At 36.3% G+C, this 18,486-nt stretch overlaps 1 protein-coding gene across 1 annotated transcript in view; it reads right to left on the bottom strand.

Annotated features, from left to right (window-relative positions):
- Window positions 1-972: 972 nt before the first annotated feature.
- Window positions 973-18,486, bottom strand: part of LOC150085043 (uncharacterized) — a 31,843-nt gene continuing 14,329 nt past the window's right edge. Inside the window, exons 3-6 of the mRNA XM_090375731.1 lie at window positions 16,074-16,199; window positions 13,406-13,576; window positions 11,695-11,814; window positions 973-1,309 (exon numbers count right to left, since the gene is read on the bottom strand). Coding sequence (XP_090231857.1) covers window positions 1,142-1,309; window positions 11,695-11,814; window positions 13,406-13,576; window positions 16,074-16,199 — 585 coding nt within the window. The 3' untranslated portion in view covers window positions 973-1,141. The remainder of the gene's footprint in view (window positions 1,310-11,694; window positions 11,815-13,405; window positions 13,577-16,073; window positions 16,200-18,486) is intronic.

Raw genomic sequence — 18,486 nt, 5'->3', positions numbered from 1 at the left:
GTCAGAGGAAGAGGTACAGGTGTTTTTTTTGGCTGGGCCTACTTCCACGCATCATTTGCAATACAAATACTAAAGTATTTTCGATCAAGGCTAGCTACAGGCTCAACTGAAGGACACTTTAAAAATTCTTCCAACTGTCAACAGAAATCACACCGAAAATTCTCCAAATGAATAGCAGACAAATATACTGTGCTCACTAAACTATCACAGTAGATTAATATGAGAGAGCAGTGATGCTGCCCACTCCACTATTCACATGAAGGAAACAGAAGGAATGTTCTGTAAAGGTCATCCTCCAGACATAGGTAACCTCAGAGAGAAATGCAGGGGTTTTTTCTCCTTGGAAACTCAAACCTTCTTCCGATGTGTGTGTAAATATCAATCAAGAATGTAGAAATTTGCAAGCACACTAATCACGGTAACAATTATTTCAAAACTTGGGCCAAAAATCTGATATTTATCATAACAGCACAATTTTGATATTCACAGTAATTTAAAATAATCAATGTGAAGCTTATGGTATATCTTTCAGAAATTTTATGACATCCAAAAGTTTAAGAAATAAAAATTTTAATATCAATAAATCTCAATTCTTTATTACAAAGGAAGTTTTTTTTCCCATATTGTACAACCCTTAGTTTACTTTTAATAACAATACATTTTGATAGTTTTAAGTAATATATGAGATACAGAAACACTTTTTATGTTTAAACAGACTTGCAGTACACAATATCCATGCCAGCACTGCTATATTTAAAGAGGGAAACAAGAGGTAGGAAAATAAAATTGTTAATAAATAACGATTCAAAATAAATACCCAAAAAAAGTAAACCACCTACCAGCACTATCAAGGGCATTAACATTTGCATATATCATTTAACATTAGGTAATTAACAAAAAATAACATACTGCACGAATAAATAGACAATTATTACTATAAAAATGTAAAATATATTAAAAAGGTCTAAAATGGTTCAGTAATATATATCTAAGCTGCCCAGTAATAGGATTATTTTTATAGAAAATATATTGCTGAAATATAAGCAATCTGTAACAAATTGGATAGAACATAACTTATTCATTCCTAAGAAAGTCAGTGAACAGTTTCTTTTTCCCACAAAGCGACCAATAACTTTCATTTCTACTTTGCTGCAGGGCTACCTTTTTTACCTACTGCATGAGTAGCTTCTGAAAGCAACAACTGAATAACATCTTCAGACACAGTGGGCAGATCCTGTCCTTTATTTTCCAATTCCTGTAATTGCTCTAAGCCTTCACAAACAAGGTGCTGAATCACTTCGCCGAATTTCTGAAATTGAATAAAAAATATAAAAACTCCCAAATATATATATATATATGGGGTTTTTTATATAATCTTTATTTTATATATATATATATATATATATATATATATATTCCATGACCATTATTGGCCTCGTGGTCCTCTGTCGATATGGGGCATGATGGTCAGTCTATTATTTTGATATTTTAGTTTTTTGGTAGTTTCTTTAACCCTTTTTTGGTGATATTTCACGTTTTTTGGAACTGGTACCTTCAAGGGGGGTACCACTAAATTATTTATAATTGGCATTATTTTAAATTTACATTTTTTGTTAATTGGGTTTAATGATTTAATTGACTAAATTATATAGGGGATTATCGACTACCTTTTTGTCCTATTATCTCTATTTTCCCTTCCCTGTTTGTTTATTTTATTATTTTGCGTTTTGTTTCGCTCTGCATTATTGCCGTACTACTGGCTGATGTTTTTATTTTAAATATCATATTTATTTTAATTGTCAGATATATATATATATATACGTTTCTAATTGTTCGAATGTTACCTATTATTGGTGGTTACATATATATATATATATATATACATATATATATTTTTGTTTGGTTTTCTTAACGTAACTTTTTACCACGATTTAAGCATATAGGAATTAGCCTTTCCACAGTCCGCTGCTTTTCCATAAAATGCATTATATCATCATATATGGTGATATTGATGGGTCAACTGTTGATGATCCTGCTCAGGTAGCTAACAAACTAAATGAATATTTTGCATCGGCATTCACACATGAGGAGTTATTCAGCAAGGGGAATGCCAGAGGTGTATTCAACTCTAGCAGTAAGCTACAGAATCTTGAAATAACTGGGAGTAAAGTGGAAGAGAAACTGTTGAAGAAAAACACAAGAAAGGCACCCGGGGTGGATGGGATCTATCCAGTTATATTAAAGGAGGCAGCAAAGGAAGTAAGCAAACCCTTAGCCATAATTATGAGAGCTTCCTTGGACTCAGGGGAGGTACCCATAGACTGGAAATGTGCAAATGTGACCCCAATTCACAAAGGAGGATCAAAGGCTGACACAAGTAATTATAGACCTGTGAGCTTAACTTCTGTTCCAGGAAAATTAATGGAGGCACTGGTTAAAGAAGCACTGCAGGATCATTTAGACAAGACTTCAGTTATAGCTCAGACACAGCATGGTTTTGTTAAGGGGAAGTCTTGCCTGACCAACTTGATTGGATACTATGATGCAGTCACAAAAGAACTGGATGCAGGGAATAACTTTATTATATTATATACTTGGATCTTAGAAAGGCTTTTGATACTGTTGCACATGGAAGACTGCTACACAAATTGGAGCAGTGTGACATTGGAGGCAAATTGCTGCTATGGATAAAGGGGTGGTTGAGGGGGAGAAGACAGAGAGTGGTAATCAATGGACACTGCTCATCGTGGACTAATGTTATTAGTGGAGTCCCTCAGGGCTCAGTGTTGGGTCCATTATTGTTTTCTGTATTTATAAATGATATTGATGATGGTATATCAAGCTTAATGTCCAAGTTTGCAGATGATACAAAGGTTGGCAGGGTTGTCAAGGACACTACTGACACTATGCTGCTGCAACAGGATCTGGAAAGGTTGAGCAGATGGGCTGAGAGATGGCAAATGAGGTTTCACATTGACAAATGTAAAGTACTACACATGGGAAACAGCAACCCCAGAGCAATGTATCAATTCTGTGGTACTACACTGACAGTGGTAGAGAATGAAAGGGACTTGGGGGTGGTTGTGCAGGCAGATATGAAGTTCTCTGAGCAGTGCAGATGGGCTGCAAGAGTAGCTCATGGAGTATTGTCAATGATATACAGGAATTTTTCCAGCAGGGATAAGGAGGTGATTATTCCATTGTATAAGGCAATGGTCAGGCCACACCTAGAGTACCGTATACAGGTCTGGAGGCCTCATTTCAAGAAGGATGTAGAGCTGCTGGAACGAGTACAGAGAAGGGCAACAAGATTAGTGAATGGAACAAAGGGGTGCTCTTATGAAGAAAGGCTTAAGTTTTGCAAATTACAGTGTCTGGAGACTAGGCACCAGCGAGGTGATCTGATAGAGGTGTATAAAGCCTTGAATGGTTTAAGCATGCTCAATGCTGATGGGATTCTTCCTCTAGCTTAGAAAAATCACCTGAGAGGGCATAAATTCAAATTGAGGAAAGACAGATGTAGGATAGACGTGCGGAAATTTGCCTTTAGCCAGCGGGTGGTTGGTTGGTGGAACAGACCTCCATCCCTTGTGGTGGAGGTTGATAGCCTAAATAAGCACCTAAATTGGTGCAAGAATATTTGCTGATGCTATCGAGGCAGTGTTAGGTGGGTCGGAAAACTGCTAGCTTGGGGGGAGACAAAGACCAATAGATTGACAGTAGCCACTGGCAGAGGTGAAAGAGATTCTTGCACTGCTTCTATTAGAATGAGCAGAAGCCTGAAAAACAAGATGCATGGTATTTCAGAGACTGCTGGGAGCCATTGCGGTACAAGTAAACACATGGGTTGTGTTAGGGTAGCTAAGAATAGAAACAGGTGCAGGTATACTTGCGTGTACACCAATGCTAGGAGTTTAGTAAATAAATTTGATGAATTTGAGGTATTGCTCAAAACATCAAAGGCAGATATTGTTGGGATATCAGAGACGTGGTGTCACACAGATATAAGGGATGCAGAACTGCAATTTGGGGAGTACAACGTCTACAGAAAGGATAGACAGGATAGGAAGGGGGGAGGGGTTATGCTATTAGTTAAGAAACACATAAAAACCAAGGAAGTGAAGCCAGTCGACATCGCTGGACAGTGCAGTGTTGAGTCAGTTTGGTGTGACATAAGCATTGGGAGATCAAAATTGAGAGTAGGAGTGTGCTATAGGCCTAATGACTCTGATGAGTATAATAAGGAACTGTACAAGGAAATAGAGTGGGCCAGTAAATCAGAGAGTCTTATAATGGGAGATTTTAATTTCCCAGATATTGACTGGAATTTGGGGGCTGGTTACTCACGCACTAGCAGAGCTTTTGTGGATTTATTGGATGACTGTTTTCTACATCAGCATGTTCGGGAGGCAACTAGAGGGAGTAATACTCTTGATTTGATTATCAGCAGTGATTCTTCATGCATTAAGAATCTGCAGATAAATGAACCACTAGGTGGCAGTGATCACAGTGTGCTGAAGTGGGATTTACTCAAAGAGGTAACTACCATTAGGGGTAAAGGGAAGGGTTATTGCTTCCGTAAAGGCGACTACGATGGACTGAGACAGTATTTAAATTCTATACAGTGGGACCAACTGATGATGTTACCAACAGCAAATTCAAAATGGGAAGCATTCAAAGAACTTATCTTGGAAGCTACTAGGCTTTACATACCAACTAAGAAATATTGTTCAAGGTTTAGGCCAAAATGGATGTCAGATGAACTAATGAGGCATATGGCAGAGAAGAAAAATGCATGGGATACTTACAAATTAACACATGACACAGAAGCCTATGATAGATACAAGTTGATATGCAACCAAGTTACAAAGGAGGTTAGGCAGGAAAAGGCAGATTACGAGAAATCCTTGGCAAGGGATGCAAAGAAAAACAGCAAAGAGTTCTTTACTTATGTAAACTCTAGAAGGAAGGGGATGAATCAGATTGGTCCACTTGATATTGATGGGTCAACTGTTGATGATCCTGCTCAGGTAGCTAACAAACTAAATGAATATTTTGCATCGACATTCACACATGAGGAGTTATTCAGCAAAGGGAATGCCAGAGGTGTATTCAACTCTAGCAGTAAGCTACAGAATCTTGAAATAACTGGGAGTAAAGTGGAGGAGAAACTGTTGAAGATAAACACAAGAAAGGCACCCGGGGTGGATGGGATCTATCCAGTTATATTAAAGGAGGCAGCAAAGGAAGTAAGCAAACCCTTAGCCATAATTATGAGAGCTTCCTTGGACTCAGGGAAGGTACCCATAGACTGGAAATGTGCAAATGTGACCCCAATTCACAAAGGAGGATCAAAGGCTGACACAAGTAATTATAGACCTGTGAGCTTAACTTCTGTTCCAGGAAAATTAATGGAGGCACTGGTTAAAGAAGCACTGCAGGATCATTTAGACAAGACTTCAGTTATAGCTCAGACACAGCATGGTTTTGTTAAGGGGAAGTCTTGCCTGACCAACTTGATTGGATACTATGATGCAGTCACAAAAGAACTGGATGCAGGGAATAACTTTGATATTATATACTTGGATCTTAGAAAGGCTTTTGATACTGTTGCACATGGAAGACTGCTACACAAATTGGAGCAGTGTGACATTGGAGGCAAATTGCTGCTATGGATAAAGGGGTGGTTGAGGGGGAGAAGACAGAGAGTGGTAATCAATGGACACTGCTCATCGTGGACTAATGTTATTAGTGGGGTCCCTCAGGGCTCAGTGTTGGGTCCATTGTTGTTTTCTGTATTTATAAATGATATTGATGATGGTATATCAAGCTTAATGTCCAAGTTTGCAGATGATACAAAGGTTGGCAGGGTTGTCAAGGACACTACTGACACTATGCTGCTGCAACAGGATCTGGAAAGGTTGAGCAGATGGGCTGAGAGGTGGCAAATGAAGTTTAACATTGACAAATGTAAAGTACTACACATGGGAAACAGCAACCCCAGAGCAACGTATCAACTCTGTGGTACTACACTGACAGTGGTAGAGAATGAAAGGGACTTGGGGGTGATTGTGCAGGCAGATATGAAGTTCTCTGAGCAGTGCAGACGGGCTGCAAGGGTAGCTCATGGAGTATTGTCAATGATATATAGGAATTTTTCCAGCAGGGATAAGGAGGTGATTATTCCATTGTATAAGGCAATGGTCAGGCCACACCTAGAGTACTGTATACAGGTCTGGAGGCCTCATTTCAAGAAGGATGTAGAGCTGCTGGAATGAGTACAGAGAAGGGCAACAAGATTAGTGAATGGAACAAAGGGGTGCTCTTACGAAGAAAGGCTTAAGTTTTGCAAATTACAGTGTCTGGAGACTAGGCACCAGCGAGGTGATCTGATAGAGGTGTATAAAGCCTTGAATGGTTTAAGCATGCTCAATGCTGATGGGATTCTTCCTCTAGCTCAGAATAATCACCTGAGAGGGCATAAATTCAAATTGAGGAAAGACAGATGTAGGATAGACGTGCGGAAATTTGCCTTTAGGCAGCGGGTGGTTGGTAGGTGGAACAGACTTCCATCCCTTGTCGTGGAAGTTGATAGCCTAAATAAGTTTAAGGCTCAGCTGGACAGGTATTTCGAATGAACAGAGGGGTGAAGAGGAAGTGGTTATTTTTATTTATTTATGTTACTTTTTTTTTTTTTTTTTTGGCTGATGCTGCATAAGCTTGCTTTCTTGCATCAAATGCCTCTACTAATGCTAATGCTAATGCTAAGTTTAAGGCTCAGCTGGACAGGTATTTTGAACGAACAGAGGGGTGAAGTGGAAGTGGGTTTTTTTTTGTTTTTTTTTTTGGCTGATACTGCATAAACTTGCTTTCTTGCATCAAATGCCTCTACTAATGCTAATGCTAATATTTTGTTTCATTATACTTATGATATACCAGGATCTCTTTCTATAAGGGACGGGAAGTTACGCTCCCGGTAATATCCGACGTATACTTGCATTATAGCTTTCCCTTTACTTTTAACTTTTACTTTCATATTCTATTTTTCTTACCTCATGAACTATTAGAGTAATTCAAGGGGGATTGAGGTACTAATGCTATTCTTAAACCTCATATCCTTTCTCCTTTTTTAGCTTATGCTCCTTTTGTACTTATTAATATGACATTAATTGAAGGTTATTGGTTCTCATTTATTTCTCTTCTTCCTTAAAATATGCTTTTATTGTCTTAGCTATCGGTTGGGCTAAAGTCATCCAGCCTGTTAACAACAAAATTATTGTCTAACTTTAATCTAATCTATCGCATGAATTACCTTTTGACCGTGTTAAACAGGCAGATGATATCAGAAACTGATAGCTGGGTTAATTGTAGGGGACATATTGAGAAGGTTAGCCCTAGATAAAGTCCCTTTCAATGTGTCCATTTACCTATAATTGACTTGATATATATTATTATTATGTTGATTGATTGTTTTATTTTTACTATTACTTTGACTAATGATTATCCTTTACCAGGTTTTAACTCTTGGACCAGTTTTTGACTATTATAGGGTTAAGTAAATACAAGCTTATCCGATATGAAATATATTTTACTTATTGTTCTTTAACTATATATATATATACATATATATATATATATATATATATACACTCATACGAGTAAGTATGAGGCATTACATCGAAAGGGCTGTCAATCCACTGAAAGCCCCCGACAAAGTAGGGGATTGACGGCCACGTGATGGAATGCAAAAATGTATTATAGTAAAAAAAGTATGATAGTAATAAGATAGAAGTATACTGTTAATAACAATTAGTAATTACCATTTGCTACAGATAAAAAATTTTCATCAGTAATTTATCATGAAAATTCATTATCATTAAGCATTAAACTTCTAAACCTTATATTTATAGGCCATGCGGATTTAAGATGACCTAAATAAGGCTAGCTTAATGACCAGAAATGTATGAACACTAATGCCTATATGTAAAAACCACCAATAATAGGTAACATTCGAACAATTAGAAACGAATATATACTGGCACGTATAATGTTCAATTGGCCAATACGGCAAAAACAATGGCATTAACGATGCACAAAAGAAGGATTAAAATACAAAAGAATACATACATCTAAACGTAATATTAATATATATACCAGCATTATATATATATATATATATAGGGGGGATTGTATACAATCAGACATATAATATATTACAGCCGTGATACAGTCACAGCTGTAAAGAGCAAAAAGCCATAATGATTTAAATTTATATGTATTCCCATACAATCACTTACTGTTATAACGAGCATACTACATGGACATACCATACAAATTTTGGTAATTATGCAGACATTCTTAATTGCTTGGGTAGTCGAAAAATCCCAATTCTTGGAATAGACAAAAATGAAATGGGCGACTGAATTTTTATGACCACCGGCATCAGATTAGTGGCTGATTTATGACCTTGTCCTTTCGGGGATGGGGGCTATACAATAGTGCATTGGCATTCCAATTGCTGCATTACCCTATTTACAGATTGTCCTCTATTCACTGAACCATAAATTTATTTTGGAACTTCTAATAATTTTGGAAACGGGACTCCTAAGAACGGTGTATGCAGACCACTCTAGTGTCATTTAAAAGTAAAATCAAAAACGAACCCAACCCTTCCTTCGGAAACATATCTACTAACAAAAGAAAGTATCTCTTGTACAGCTAAAAATAGCTTAAACTTAAAAACAATGAGAAAGACCCTGGTGCCATTTAATTAAAATGCCCTTTTTGTGCACAAATATGTTTACAATAAGATAAAACCAAAAGTGTTTTAACAATTATTCTAATCACTGTCATGAAGAAGTGAATCAGTATTTAATTGAAAAAACACCACAATTATTCGTCTCAAGTATTCCACACACTCATAGGGATCTACACACCAATAGTTTAGGCCATCATCAGTGGTTCTCCAGTTCATGACAAGGGCAGTTCTACAAGTATGTCAGCCACAGGGCTAGATTTTTTATAATGGATTACTTAGAATACCCGTTAAATGTAATTTTTTTAGATTTTTAATGAAAAATATTTTTTACATATGTATTCCAAAGAAAGAAAACTTATTAAGTCTGCCACAAATAAAAACCATATTAGTCACACCCAATTTTTGTGTACAGAGTACTCAAAAAAAAAAAAAAAAAAAAAACTTTTTTACCAATTATGAATTTCTGTTCACTTATTTTGAATTTTCATATATTTTATTTATAAATAAATAAATAATAAAGAAAAAAATTTTTATATTAATTATATGTAGCCAAATGGTCAGTGCAAGTACAGTAGTATGTGCTGAGTTTGCTGTGGTTCGACACCATGTGATCACTAAATATGGTTCATGTTTACAGCTTGTAAAAATAGCTAAATGTGAACTCCTCTGACTTACCTGGTACTGCCACATTATAAACAGAACATTTTTATAACAACAACTTGGTCAAGAAATGATTTTATATAATAATAATAAAAAAAAACAATTCATATCTAACTTACAGTAATATTAGCAGGTGATATATAGTGCCATAGTGTTAACTGACTGGTGGCACTGGGAGTCTTCCCCAACTCTACATAGTATCTCTGTGATGCATACAGTTCACTGTAAAGGCCAGATTGTGCATGTGTAAGTGATGAGTTTGTGAAGTGTAGTGTTGGATTTTGTTATGTTCATCTGGCCTCTTAACCACAGGGCATTTGAAAATCAAGACACACCCATTGCCCATCACTACCTTAGGGAGATGGGCCAGGGCAGTAGGTAAATACATGTATGAGTACTCTGGCAGGGACAAACTCTGGATGTTGCCTGAGCTTGCCATCAAGGACCCTGAAAAAAAAAAAAAAAAAAAAATTTTTTTTTTGAAAGGAGCATGAGGATGGCAGTTTGAGTTTGGGACAAAAGGGAAGGCACCAGGAGGTGGATGATAGCAAGACTTCCACCAGGAAATAGGAAGAACAAGGGGATAGAGGGACACCACTGCAGAGACAACCCACTGTGCTGGGGGGTGGCAGGTAAGAGGCAGACAAAATTAGGATGGTGGGCCCACCAGGTGAAAAGTATGGAAGAGGTGGGGCTAGTGTGCTCTATGTAGGAGGATTTGCTATGTTTGTCATGGCAAGTGAGATTTCCACACTGGCCAGACCAGATGGAACCAGTATCAGCATCCCACGCTATGTCACCTAGGAAAAGAATTAGCATTGCATCAGCATAGGCACAAGGTGGCTTCTGAAAGATGGTTATCTCCCCAACACCATGGTCAGGAAGGGGCACCTGATTACACAAATACACAACATATATTCCCAATTCCCATGCACATTTACACACCTGCCAGCCATTACAAGCAAACAGAACGTTTTAAGATTTTAAAATCACCAGGTATGGTAGAAATACTGTTTGCTGCCTGCTGAGAACTGCAATAGTGCACACACATCAGAATACAAAAACAGTAATGCAAACAGTCATGCCTCGTCAATCAACACCCTTCTCACATAATTACAATGTGTAAACAACAACTTGAGATTTCAAAACCTAGATAAGTAAAAGTGCTTGTATATTTATAAAGGTAGAGGCAGAGAGGAACAACCAGTAATCCTGTAGTAGCAATTAACAAACAATAAATATTTCACTTATTGGCCTATTGGGAAAGGTGTCACTATTGCCATTAATTAATTTAAAATTCAAAGGCAATTAGTTCAAAATAATCCACTTGCAAATTTCAAATTTTTTCCACTATTTGTATTCTGAATATTATTTCATCACATAGCTGCCAGTGAGCCATAAAAAATCATACAACCATCATCTTATAGCTTTTATCATGTTCATTGTGTTGACCTTACCACCCAGGTGCCCAGCTCTGCCACAAGGCAACAAAGCACCTGGGTTAGTTAGGTTAATGAAGTTAAAAAAAAAAAAAAAAGAACAGAAAGGTGCATTTCCTTTCTGAGCCACTGCTGCTTCTTGTAGTGCAAAAGAGCTACTCTGAGTTATAAAAAAAGAAAACTGATTTGACCGCAAGAGAATCAATGCACACTAAAAAAGTGTTAGAGAAAAAAATTCTTTGAGGATCATACTAGAATCACTTGGATACAGAATGCCTGGTACCCAGGGCCAACTTGTCTAGATTTTTTTTTCCTATTATTTTTTTATTCTTTGATAAGGGAGTAAAAATTCTATAATACAGTGTATGAAGTGATTCCAAATTAATAGATACAAAGCTTATTTTAATTTCTACTTAAACCTTTGGAAATCAGTCTTTCAGCATCTTGCCACAATTCACTGTTGACAAATAACAAGAAATAAGACAACATTATATTAGGTGTAAACCATACTCTACAATGAATGGGTGGGATGGGACTGAAGAGACGGGAACACAGGGAAGACAGCAATTATTTAATCAGCTGGGAGACTGAAATTCTCAAACAAGTTTGTAGCTCAATACATAACATACAATAAAATGTGATGAGACTAGATTATTTTACATAGGTATGAAACGTCAGCAGGAATAAACGATATTGAAGGAGGGTGGGGAATGAGAGAGAGATAGGAGAAAGAATGCTTTCACTAAAAAAAAAAAATTTCATTAACAGTTAATATAGAATATAAACAAATAGTAAATAAATGAATATGTTTGATTTATTTCAGCAGTGTATAGTTACCGGCTTATTTTTATCTGCTGCTAGTTTCTCTTGGAGAGGGCTTTCTGCTGGAATGTTATCATGTCCCTCACAATGACCATTTTTTGTTTGTTGATCACCAGTTACATTCGAATTAAAAAGCTAGAAACAAAATAGAATAAATTTATTATAAATATTAAATAATAAATACTAATTAACAATGCGAAATTTTAGAGATCTTCAAGTACCGTGTTAATAGACTAGTAAAGGATAGCGAATGCTTAGAAAGTGATACTCACCTTGAATTAATCTGCGATGGCTTACTTAGGAAGGGTGGTTAATATTTAGGTTGAATCGTTAAGTTGAATAAAAATTAAAAAGGTGGGAAATAGGTAAGTGTTGTCTGAGTTAAAATAGGTGCAAGGAAACAGAAGCATACACATCCAATCCTTGGTTGTCATTGAAGTAAAGAAGCAAATGATTAACTGAAAACTAAATAGATGAATACAGTGAAGCCAATAGTCATTACGGGGACTTTGGTTGGTGAAACGTCTTCAGTTGGCAATGTGTGGAAAGTGAACGCGCATGGTATTTAAGACATAAATTATACTCTCGTGATGCCTTTTTTGACATGTGGGAATTTTAATCGCGAGAGGTTCCAAATTGGGGAAAGATTGAAGGGGAGTTTGGAATTTTAAGGTTTGAGTGGTGCTGGTACCATTCAATAGCTAAGGCTTCATATTGAAGTATTCTATAGCCAGATTTTAGTATAATGATGGAAATGGCAGAGTCAATGAGGGGGGTGTGATTGTGGGTCTGGGCATGAATTGTAAGTTCTGTAACAGATTAGTTAGACATGAGACTATGGAAATGATAGTATGCACGGGTGTTGGATGTTTTTGATGAGCCAAATTTGGTAGTAGTACTTCCGATGTAACATGTATTACAGTTTGGTTGATAATTAATGAGGTATATTATATTATTGAGGTCGTTTGTAAGATATTTGTGTGTGTCTTTATAGGAGCTGAAGAAGGATCCTAATTTGTTGTAGGTGGAAAAAACAAGGGAGATATCAACAATTGAGAGGTTACCCCCACCAACTTATTTTAAACACAATCTCCATTGCTAAAAATAAAATTAAGCTTAACAATCCAACCAAAGACAACAATAAAACAAACATCCACATAGTCCTTCCTTATCACAATGAACTCATAGGACAGTTCCGCCGTCTATTTAATGACACAGACATTTCTAACATGAGAACCATAAAACAACTTTGATTTTTGGAAACCATTAGCATGATAAATAGAGCATCTAGAACTAACTCTGTACAAGATAACCCCCCTTCCTTGTGAGAATTAATTTTTTCTAATTTTTTTTTTTAACTTTGCAAGTGATACCATGTTGGTTGGGAGAAAATAATTATTTCATGGCCATTACACTCAACTGATGTAATGCCTATGCATTTTTTTAGGAGATAATTACAAAGTATAGACTTCACTTGTCCAAGTATGCAAAAACAAAAGAATTTTACACATTTTACGAATTTGTGAATTATTTGACACTCTTAAAAGAAAATTTTGTTACTCTGGACAGTAATTTTGAGGGAGATTATAAATTTCTCTTGAAAAAAAAAAACAGTTTTGACCATATTAATATCTGACAGTTAAAAAAAAAGGAAAATATATAATGGATAATTGCCTAATTTTACAAATTACAAAATTGTCTAATTTTAAATAATTTTCCTATATACCTGAGTATACTCATCAGTTGTTAACAGAGACTTAAGTTTTTGATCAATGTTCTCTAAGGCCTTTGATTCTTCATCACTCGGAAGAAATCCTTCACCTGCAGCCCTGGAAATGTAAATTCTGGAAATGTCACCATCTTTATCATCATCACCTTCTTCTTCCTCCTCCTCCTCCTTAAATGAAAGACATAAACAATTGATTATATATATGTGTGTGTATATACATATGTTTATGTTTTATATTTGTAAATTTCAAGATTTTTTTTTTTTTTTTTTCCATTAGATGTCACTAGCTATATGCTATACATTTCAAAGTGTTTCTAGTTTTTAGTTATTCTTCACAACTTTTCAATTTTGGTAAGTTATGTTCTTGTTCTCCTTCCATATATATTTACTATAGTGTCAACTGTAAGCTACACGCCTGCCATACACATTAATGATGCAAGAAAGAAAGCTTATACAGCATCAGCCAAAAAAAAAAAAAAACTCCCCATTTCACCCTCCGTTCCCTCCAATGGTTTGTCTAGTTCTTCCTTGAATATATTTAAGGTATCAACTTCCACAACAACAGATGGAAGTTTGTTCCAGCAATCAACCTAGCTAGCTAAAGCCAAACTTCTGCATGATTATTCTGCAACTCTCCTTCCTCAAATTTAAATTTATGCCCCCCCATGTGCATAGTCTGAGCAAGGGAAAGATTTCCATCAGCATTGAGCTTGCTCAATCCATTCAAAGCCTTAAACACCTTAATCAAAACACTCTGCAGATGCCTAGTCTCCAGATGCCCCAATTTGCAGAACTGAAGCCTTTCTTGGTACATCCCTCACACAAAAATCATCCCTCCCTTCTTCTAAGTCTCTTTATATTAGTTTCTATTTTACTAATCAAAATCTTTCACTAAATTTTATTTTCTACTTATGCTTTGTCTGTACCTTTACTGGCATGTATTTTACATCAGAAAAAACACAATATTGCCATTATTGCTTGCAATTCCAGGAGTTGACACCCTAGGATGACACTGGAGTTGTGAGTTGTATGGCAATGCCCCTTCTTCATTATATTATTATATAACTATATTCTTCCTTGATTAAACCTGCATGCATAATATTAAATCCATTGTTTTCTCTCTTTTCTATTTATTTACTATTTATACTTTCTATTTATCTTTCTTTTCTTTTCTCTCTGTTTATTGTTATGGAAGGATGCTACGTGGTTGTTTTCCATTAAAGTTATTATTATATTAAAACCAATCTTATACTACATGAAAATTAATAATATACTTTATTAGGCTGTTCACCTACATTACTATACATTTAGGTGACGTTTTTGGTACCTTACTGATACACATCATCAGACCAAGCCGTTGGGAGAACAGAAAATAGAAAGGGTTACAAATTTGAATATTTTAGAATATTACAATTACCAATTTACAATTACAATACTATTACAATTTGCAAACAATAAGCCAATAAAAAATATTTTTGCCATACCTCAATGAAAATAGGTGATTCTGAGGAAATAAACGTGCTGATTCTGAAAATCACCATAAAAAGTCTCTATCACGTCTACATCAAAAGATGTACCAACATTTAATGTTAAAATAAAGGGATATATACGTATAATTCAGGTTAGTAATACAAGTGTAAAAAAATATTATATGTTCTATATAGCTTGTTTAACTTTGGAAAAAATATCATAAATCATTGTGAAATAGTTTTATTTCAATTTCAATAATACATAATCAGTATGCCTGTAATTGTCCTTAAAAATATTTTCTACTAAGAGATTTTCTCTTGTATTCTTCCTTACTCTCCCTCACAAAGAACCAGCAATAATCTCCAATCATTACAGGATCGAGCGACCTTGATACTGCTCTTCCATCATGGAAATATCTTGGTGAAACCGCTCCACTTGTTCATCACTCTCAGCTCCCAGATTTTCGGGGAAAATTCAAGATGAGAATGAAGAAAATGAATGTTCAACGACATTCGACAGCCCATGTTTTTGTAGCACTCGAGTAAATTAGCCACCAACATTTCATAGTTTTCTTCTTTCCTATTACCCAAAAAACCATGTACTATCGCCCTAAATGATCGCCAAGCTGCCAATTCAACCTACTTCAACTGGGTTTCAAACACATTGTCTTTCAGGAGTTTCCTTATTTGGGGTCCTACAAAAATTCCTTCCTTAAGTTTGGCATATGTTAAATCGGGAAACATACTTCTCAAGTATGCAAATCCGTTACCTTCTTTATCTAGTTCCTTCACATAATTTTTTATCAATCCGAGTTTGATGTGCAGGAGTGGAAGAACCTTGTTTGACTGCACTAAAGGAATATATTTTACATTACATTGTCCTGGTATGAACTCATCCCACTTATCCCAATGTTGCACAACATAATGTTCTTCTGTCAGACGACTGTCCCACAAACACAAAAAACAACAATATTTTGTGAACCCCCCCCCTGCAAACCAATAACCTTAAGATCACTGCATATGTTCCAACCATAATCCTGGTATTTTATAGCATGTAGAACTTTAGACATGCTTTCATGACTTTCTTTAGTCCAACTGAATGAAACATGGGAACTGATGGAAATTCATTGTTATTATGAAGAAAACAGCTGTTAAACTTAATTTTGAGGCAACTTCACATCTTTCTGATAGCTTACCTCAGATTCTGTGCCACTGTACTCAGAAAGAAGTTGTCGAAGTCGTAATGTTTCCTGTTCACTCATCCACTGCTCTTTTCCTTCAGCATTCCCTTCCTTGGTTCTTAAAAAATTTTGGTCCAATTCCTTAAAAGGTAAATGAAACACTATGAAAACACTTTACATATTATAAAACCAGTCAAAACTGTACAAGGGTGCTCAAAATAAATGCCATATCAATATAACTAGACAATTAATCTATTACAATATATAGTATAACATCATGGTTGAACAAATAAGTGAGAGAGCTCACTGATGTTTAACATATGACTAACAACAAATATACATTTGTTCATCGAATCATGAATATGTAATATTCAGCCTTTTTCTTAACTCAAGCTGTGCTTAAGTTTAAACAATTTTTCATTAAGAAATAATATAATCAGTAGTAGTTATATATCTATGTTTACAAACAAGCTATTTAATTAATTTATTTATTTATTATATAACTTCTTCTTCTTCTTTATCTTCGCCTTCTTCCCACGTTTATATGGGGTCGGCATTTCCATCCTTAATTCTTTTCCTCCATTCTGCCCTATCCTGGGCTTCCTCTCTCTTTTAAATCCTCTGCCACCTTGTCCTTCCACCTCAGCTTAGGTCTCCCCCTCTTCCCTATCACCTCCAACTTTTCACACCTCTTCCCCACATACTCCTCACTTCTTTGTTCCACATGTCCAAGCCACCTCAACCTAGATTCCTGCATTTTTTTACTCAGAAGCCCCACCTTAACTGTACCTCTGATGTAGCCATTTCTTATCCTGTCCTTCCTCGTCACACCACATATCCATCTTAGCATCCTCATCTCCGCCACTTCCATCTTCTTCTCCTGGGCCCTTGTAATCGCCCATGTCTCAGCACAATACATCAATATGGGTCTAACCACAGTTTTATATACTCTTCCCTTCATTCTACAATTTACTTTCTTATCACACAGCATCCCACTCATCTTTCTCCAGTTCAACCTATTGCACTCTATGCTGTATTTCTGCACTCAATCCTCCATCCCTCTCAACATTCGATCCCAGATACTTAAATTTCGAAACTGATGGTAGCGTTTCCTCCTGCAGTTTTATTGAACTCTCATCTTCTCCATTCAATACCATATATTCTGTCTTTGTTCTACTTATCCTCATGCCTCTCTCTTCCAATGCTTTCCTCCATTCCTCCAATTTCTTCTCTACCTTTCCTTGGGATGGTTCACACAGTACGATATCATCCGCGAACAGCATACTCCATGGTGCTCTACTCTTCACTTCTCTCACCAACACATCCATTACCAGATCAAACAGATATGTGCTAAGAGCTGATCCCTGGTGCAGTCCAACTTCTACAGAGAACCCCTCAGTCATACCTACACTACTCTTAACCTGAGTCACCGCTCCCTCGTACATTTCCTTCAAAGCCTTATGTACTTTTCTGATGCACACTTCTCCCTCGTGCATCTCCATACCTCTTGTCTGGGCACTCTATCATATGCTTTTTCCAGGTCTATGAACACCATGTGAAACTCTACTTGCATCTCCCTGTATCTTTCCATCACCTGCCTTAAAGCAAAGAGCACATCTGTTGTTCCTATTTCCATCTCCTGCCTTATCCTTCCTTCCACAATTTCTTTATAATTGTGTATAATGATATTGTAGAAAACTGGAAAAATAGTTTGCAAACATACTTAGAAGGATTTGATCCACTGGACAGTTTCAATGCAAAGCATGACTTGTTTATAATGCCTTGTCTGCCAGAATATGAGAAGACACTATGAGCTACTCTTGCAGACCATCTGCACTGCTCAGAAAACTTCATATCTGACTGCACAATTACCCTCAGGTCCTTTTCAGTCTCTACCATCCTACACTTAGGATGGTAGAGAATGAAACCAACTCTACCAACTGTGTGCTACTAAGTGTAATAGCACACAGTTGATACGTTACTCTGGGATTACTGCTACCCATATGCAGTACTTTACATTTGTCAAAGTTAAACTTCAGTCTCCACCTCTCAGCCCATCTGCTCAACTTTTCTAGATTCTGTTATCATATACTTGGATTTTAAGAGAAAGCTTTTGATACAGTTGCACATGGAAGACTACTGTACAAATTGGAGAAGTATGGCATTAAGGGCAAATTGCAGCTATGGATAAAGGGATGGTTGAGTAGGAGAAAACAGAGTGGTAATCAATGGACACTGCTCTTCATGGACTAATATTATTAGTAGTCTCCCAGGATGTGGTGCTGGGTCCATTGTTGTTTTCTGAATTTATTAATGATACTGTTCAAGATATATCAGGCTTAGTGTCCAAGTTTGCAGATGATGCAAAGGTTGGCATGGTTGTAAAGGAACCTAATGACAGTACTCTACTGCAAAAGGACCTGGGGTA

The sequence above is a fragment of the Mastigoproctus giganteus genome, chromosome 6 (assembly GCF_048544385.1).
Source record: "Mastigoproctus giganteus isolate SK-2022 chromosome 6, ASM4854438v1, whole genome shotgun sequence".
In the NCBI taxonomy this organism is placed as follows: Eukaryota; Metazoa; Arthropoda; class Arachnida; order Uropygi; family Thelyphonidae; genus Mastigoproctus; species Mastigoproctus giganteus.
The sequence above is the reverse complement of the archived record's forward strand: the minus strand, read 5'-3'. Positions and strand labels throughout refer to the sequence as shown.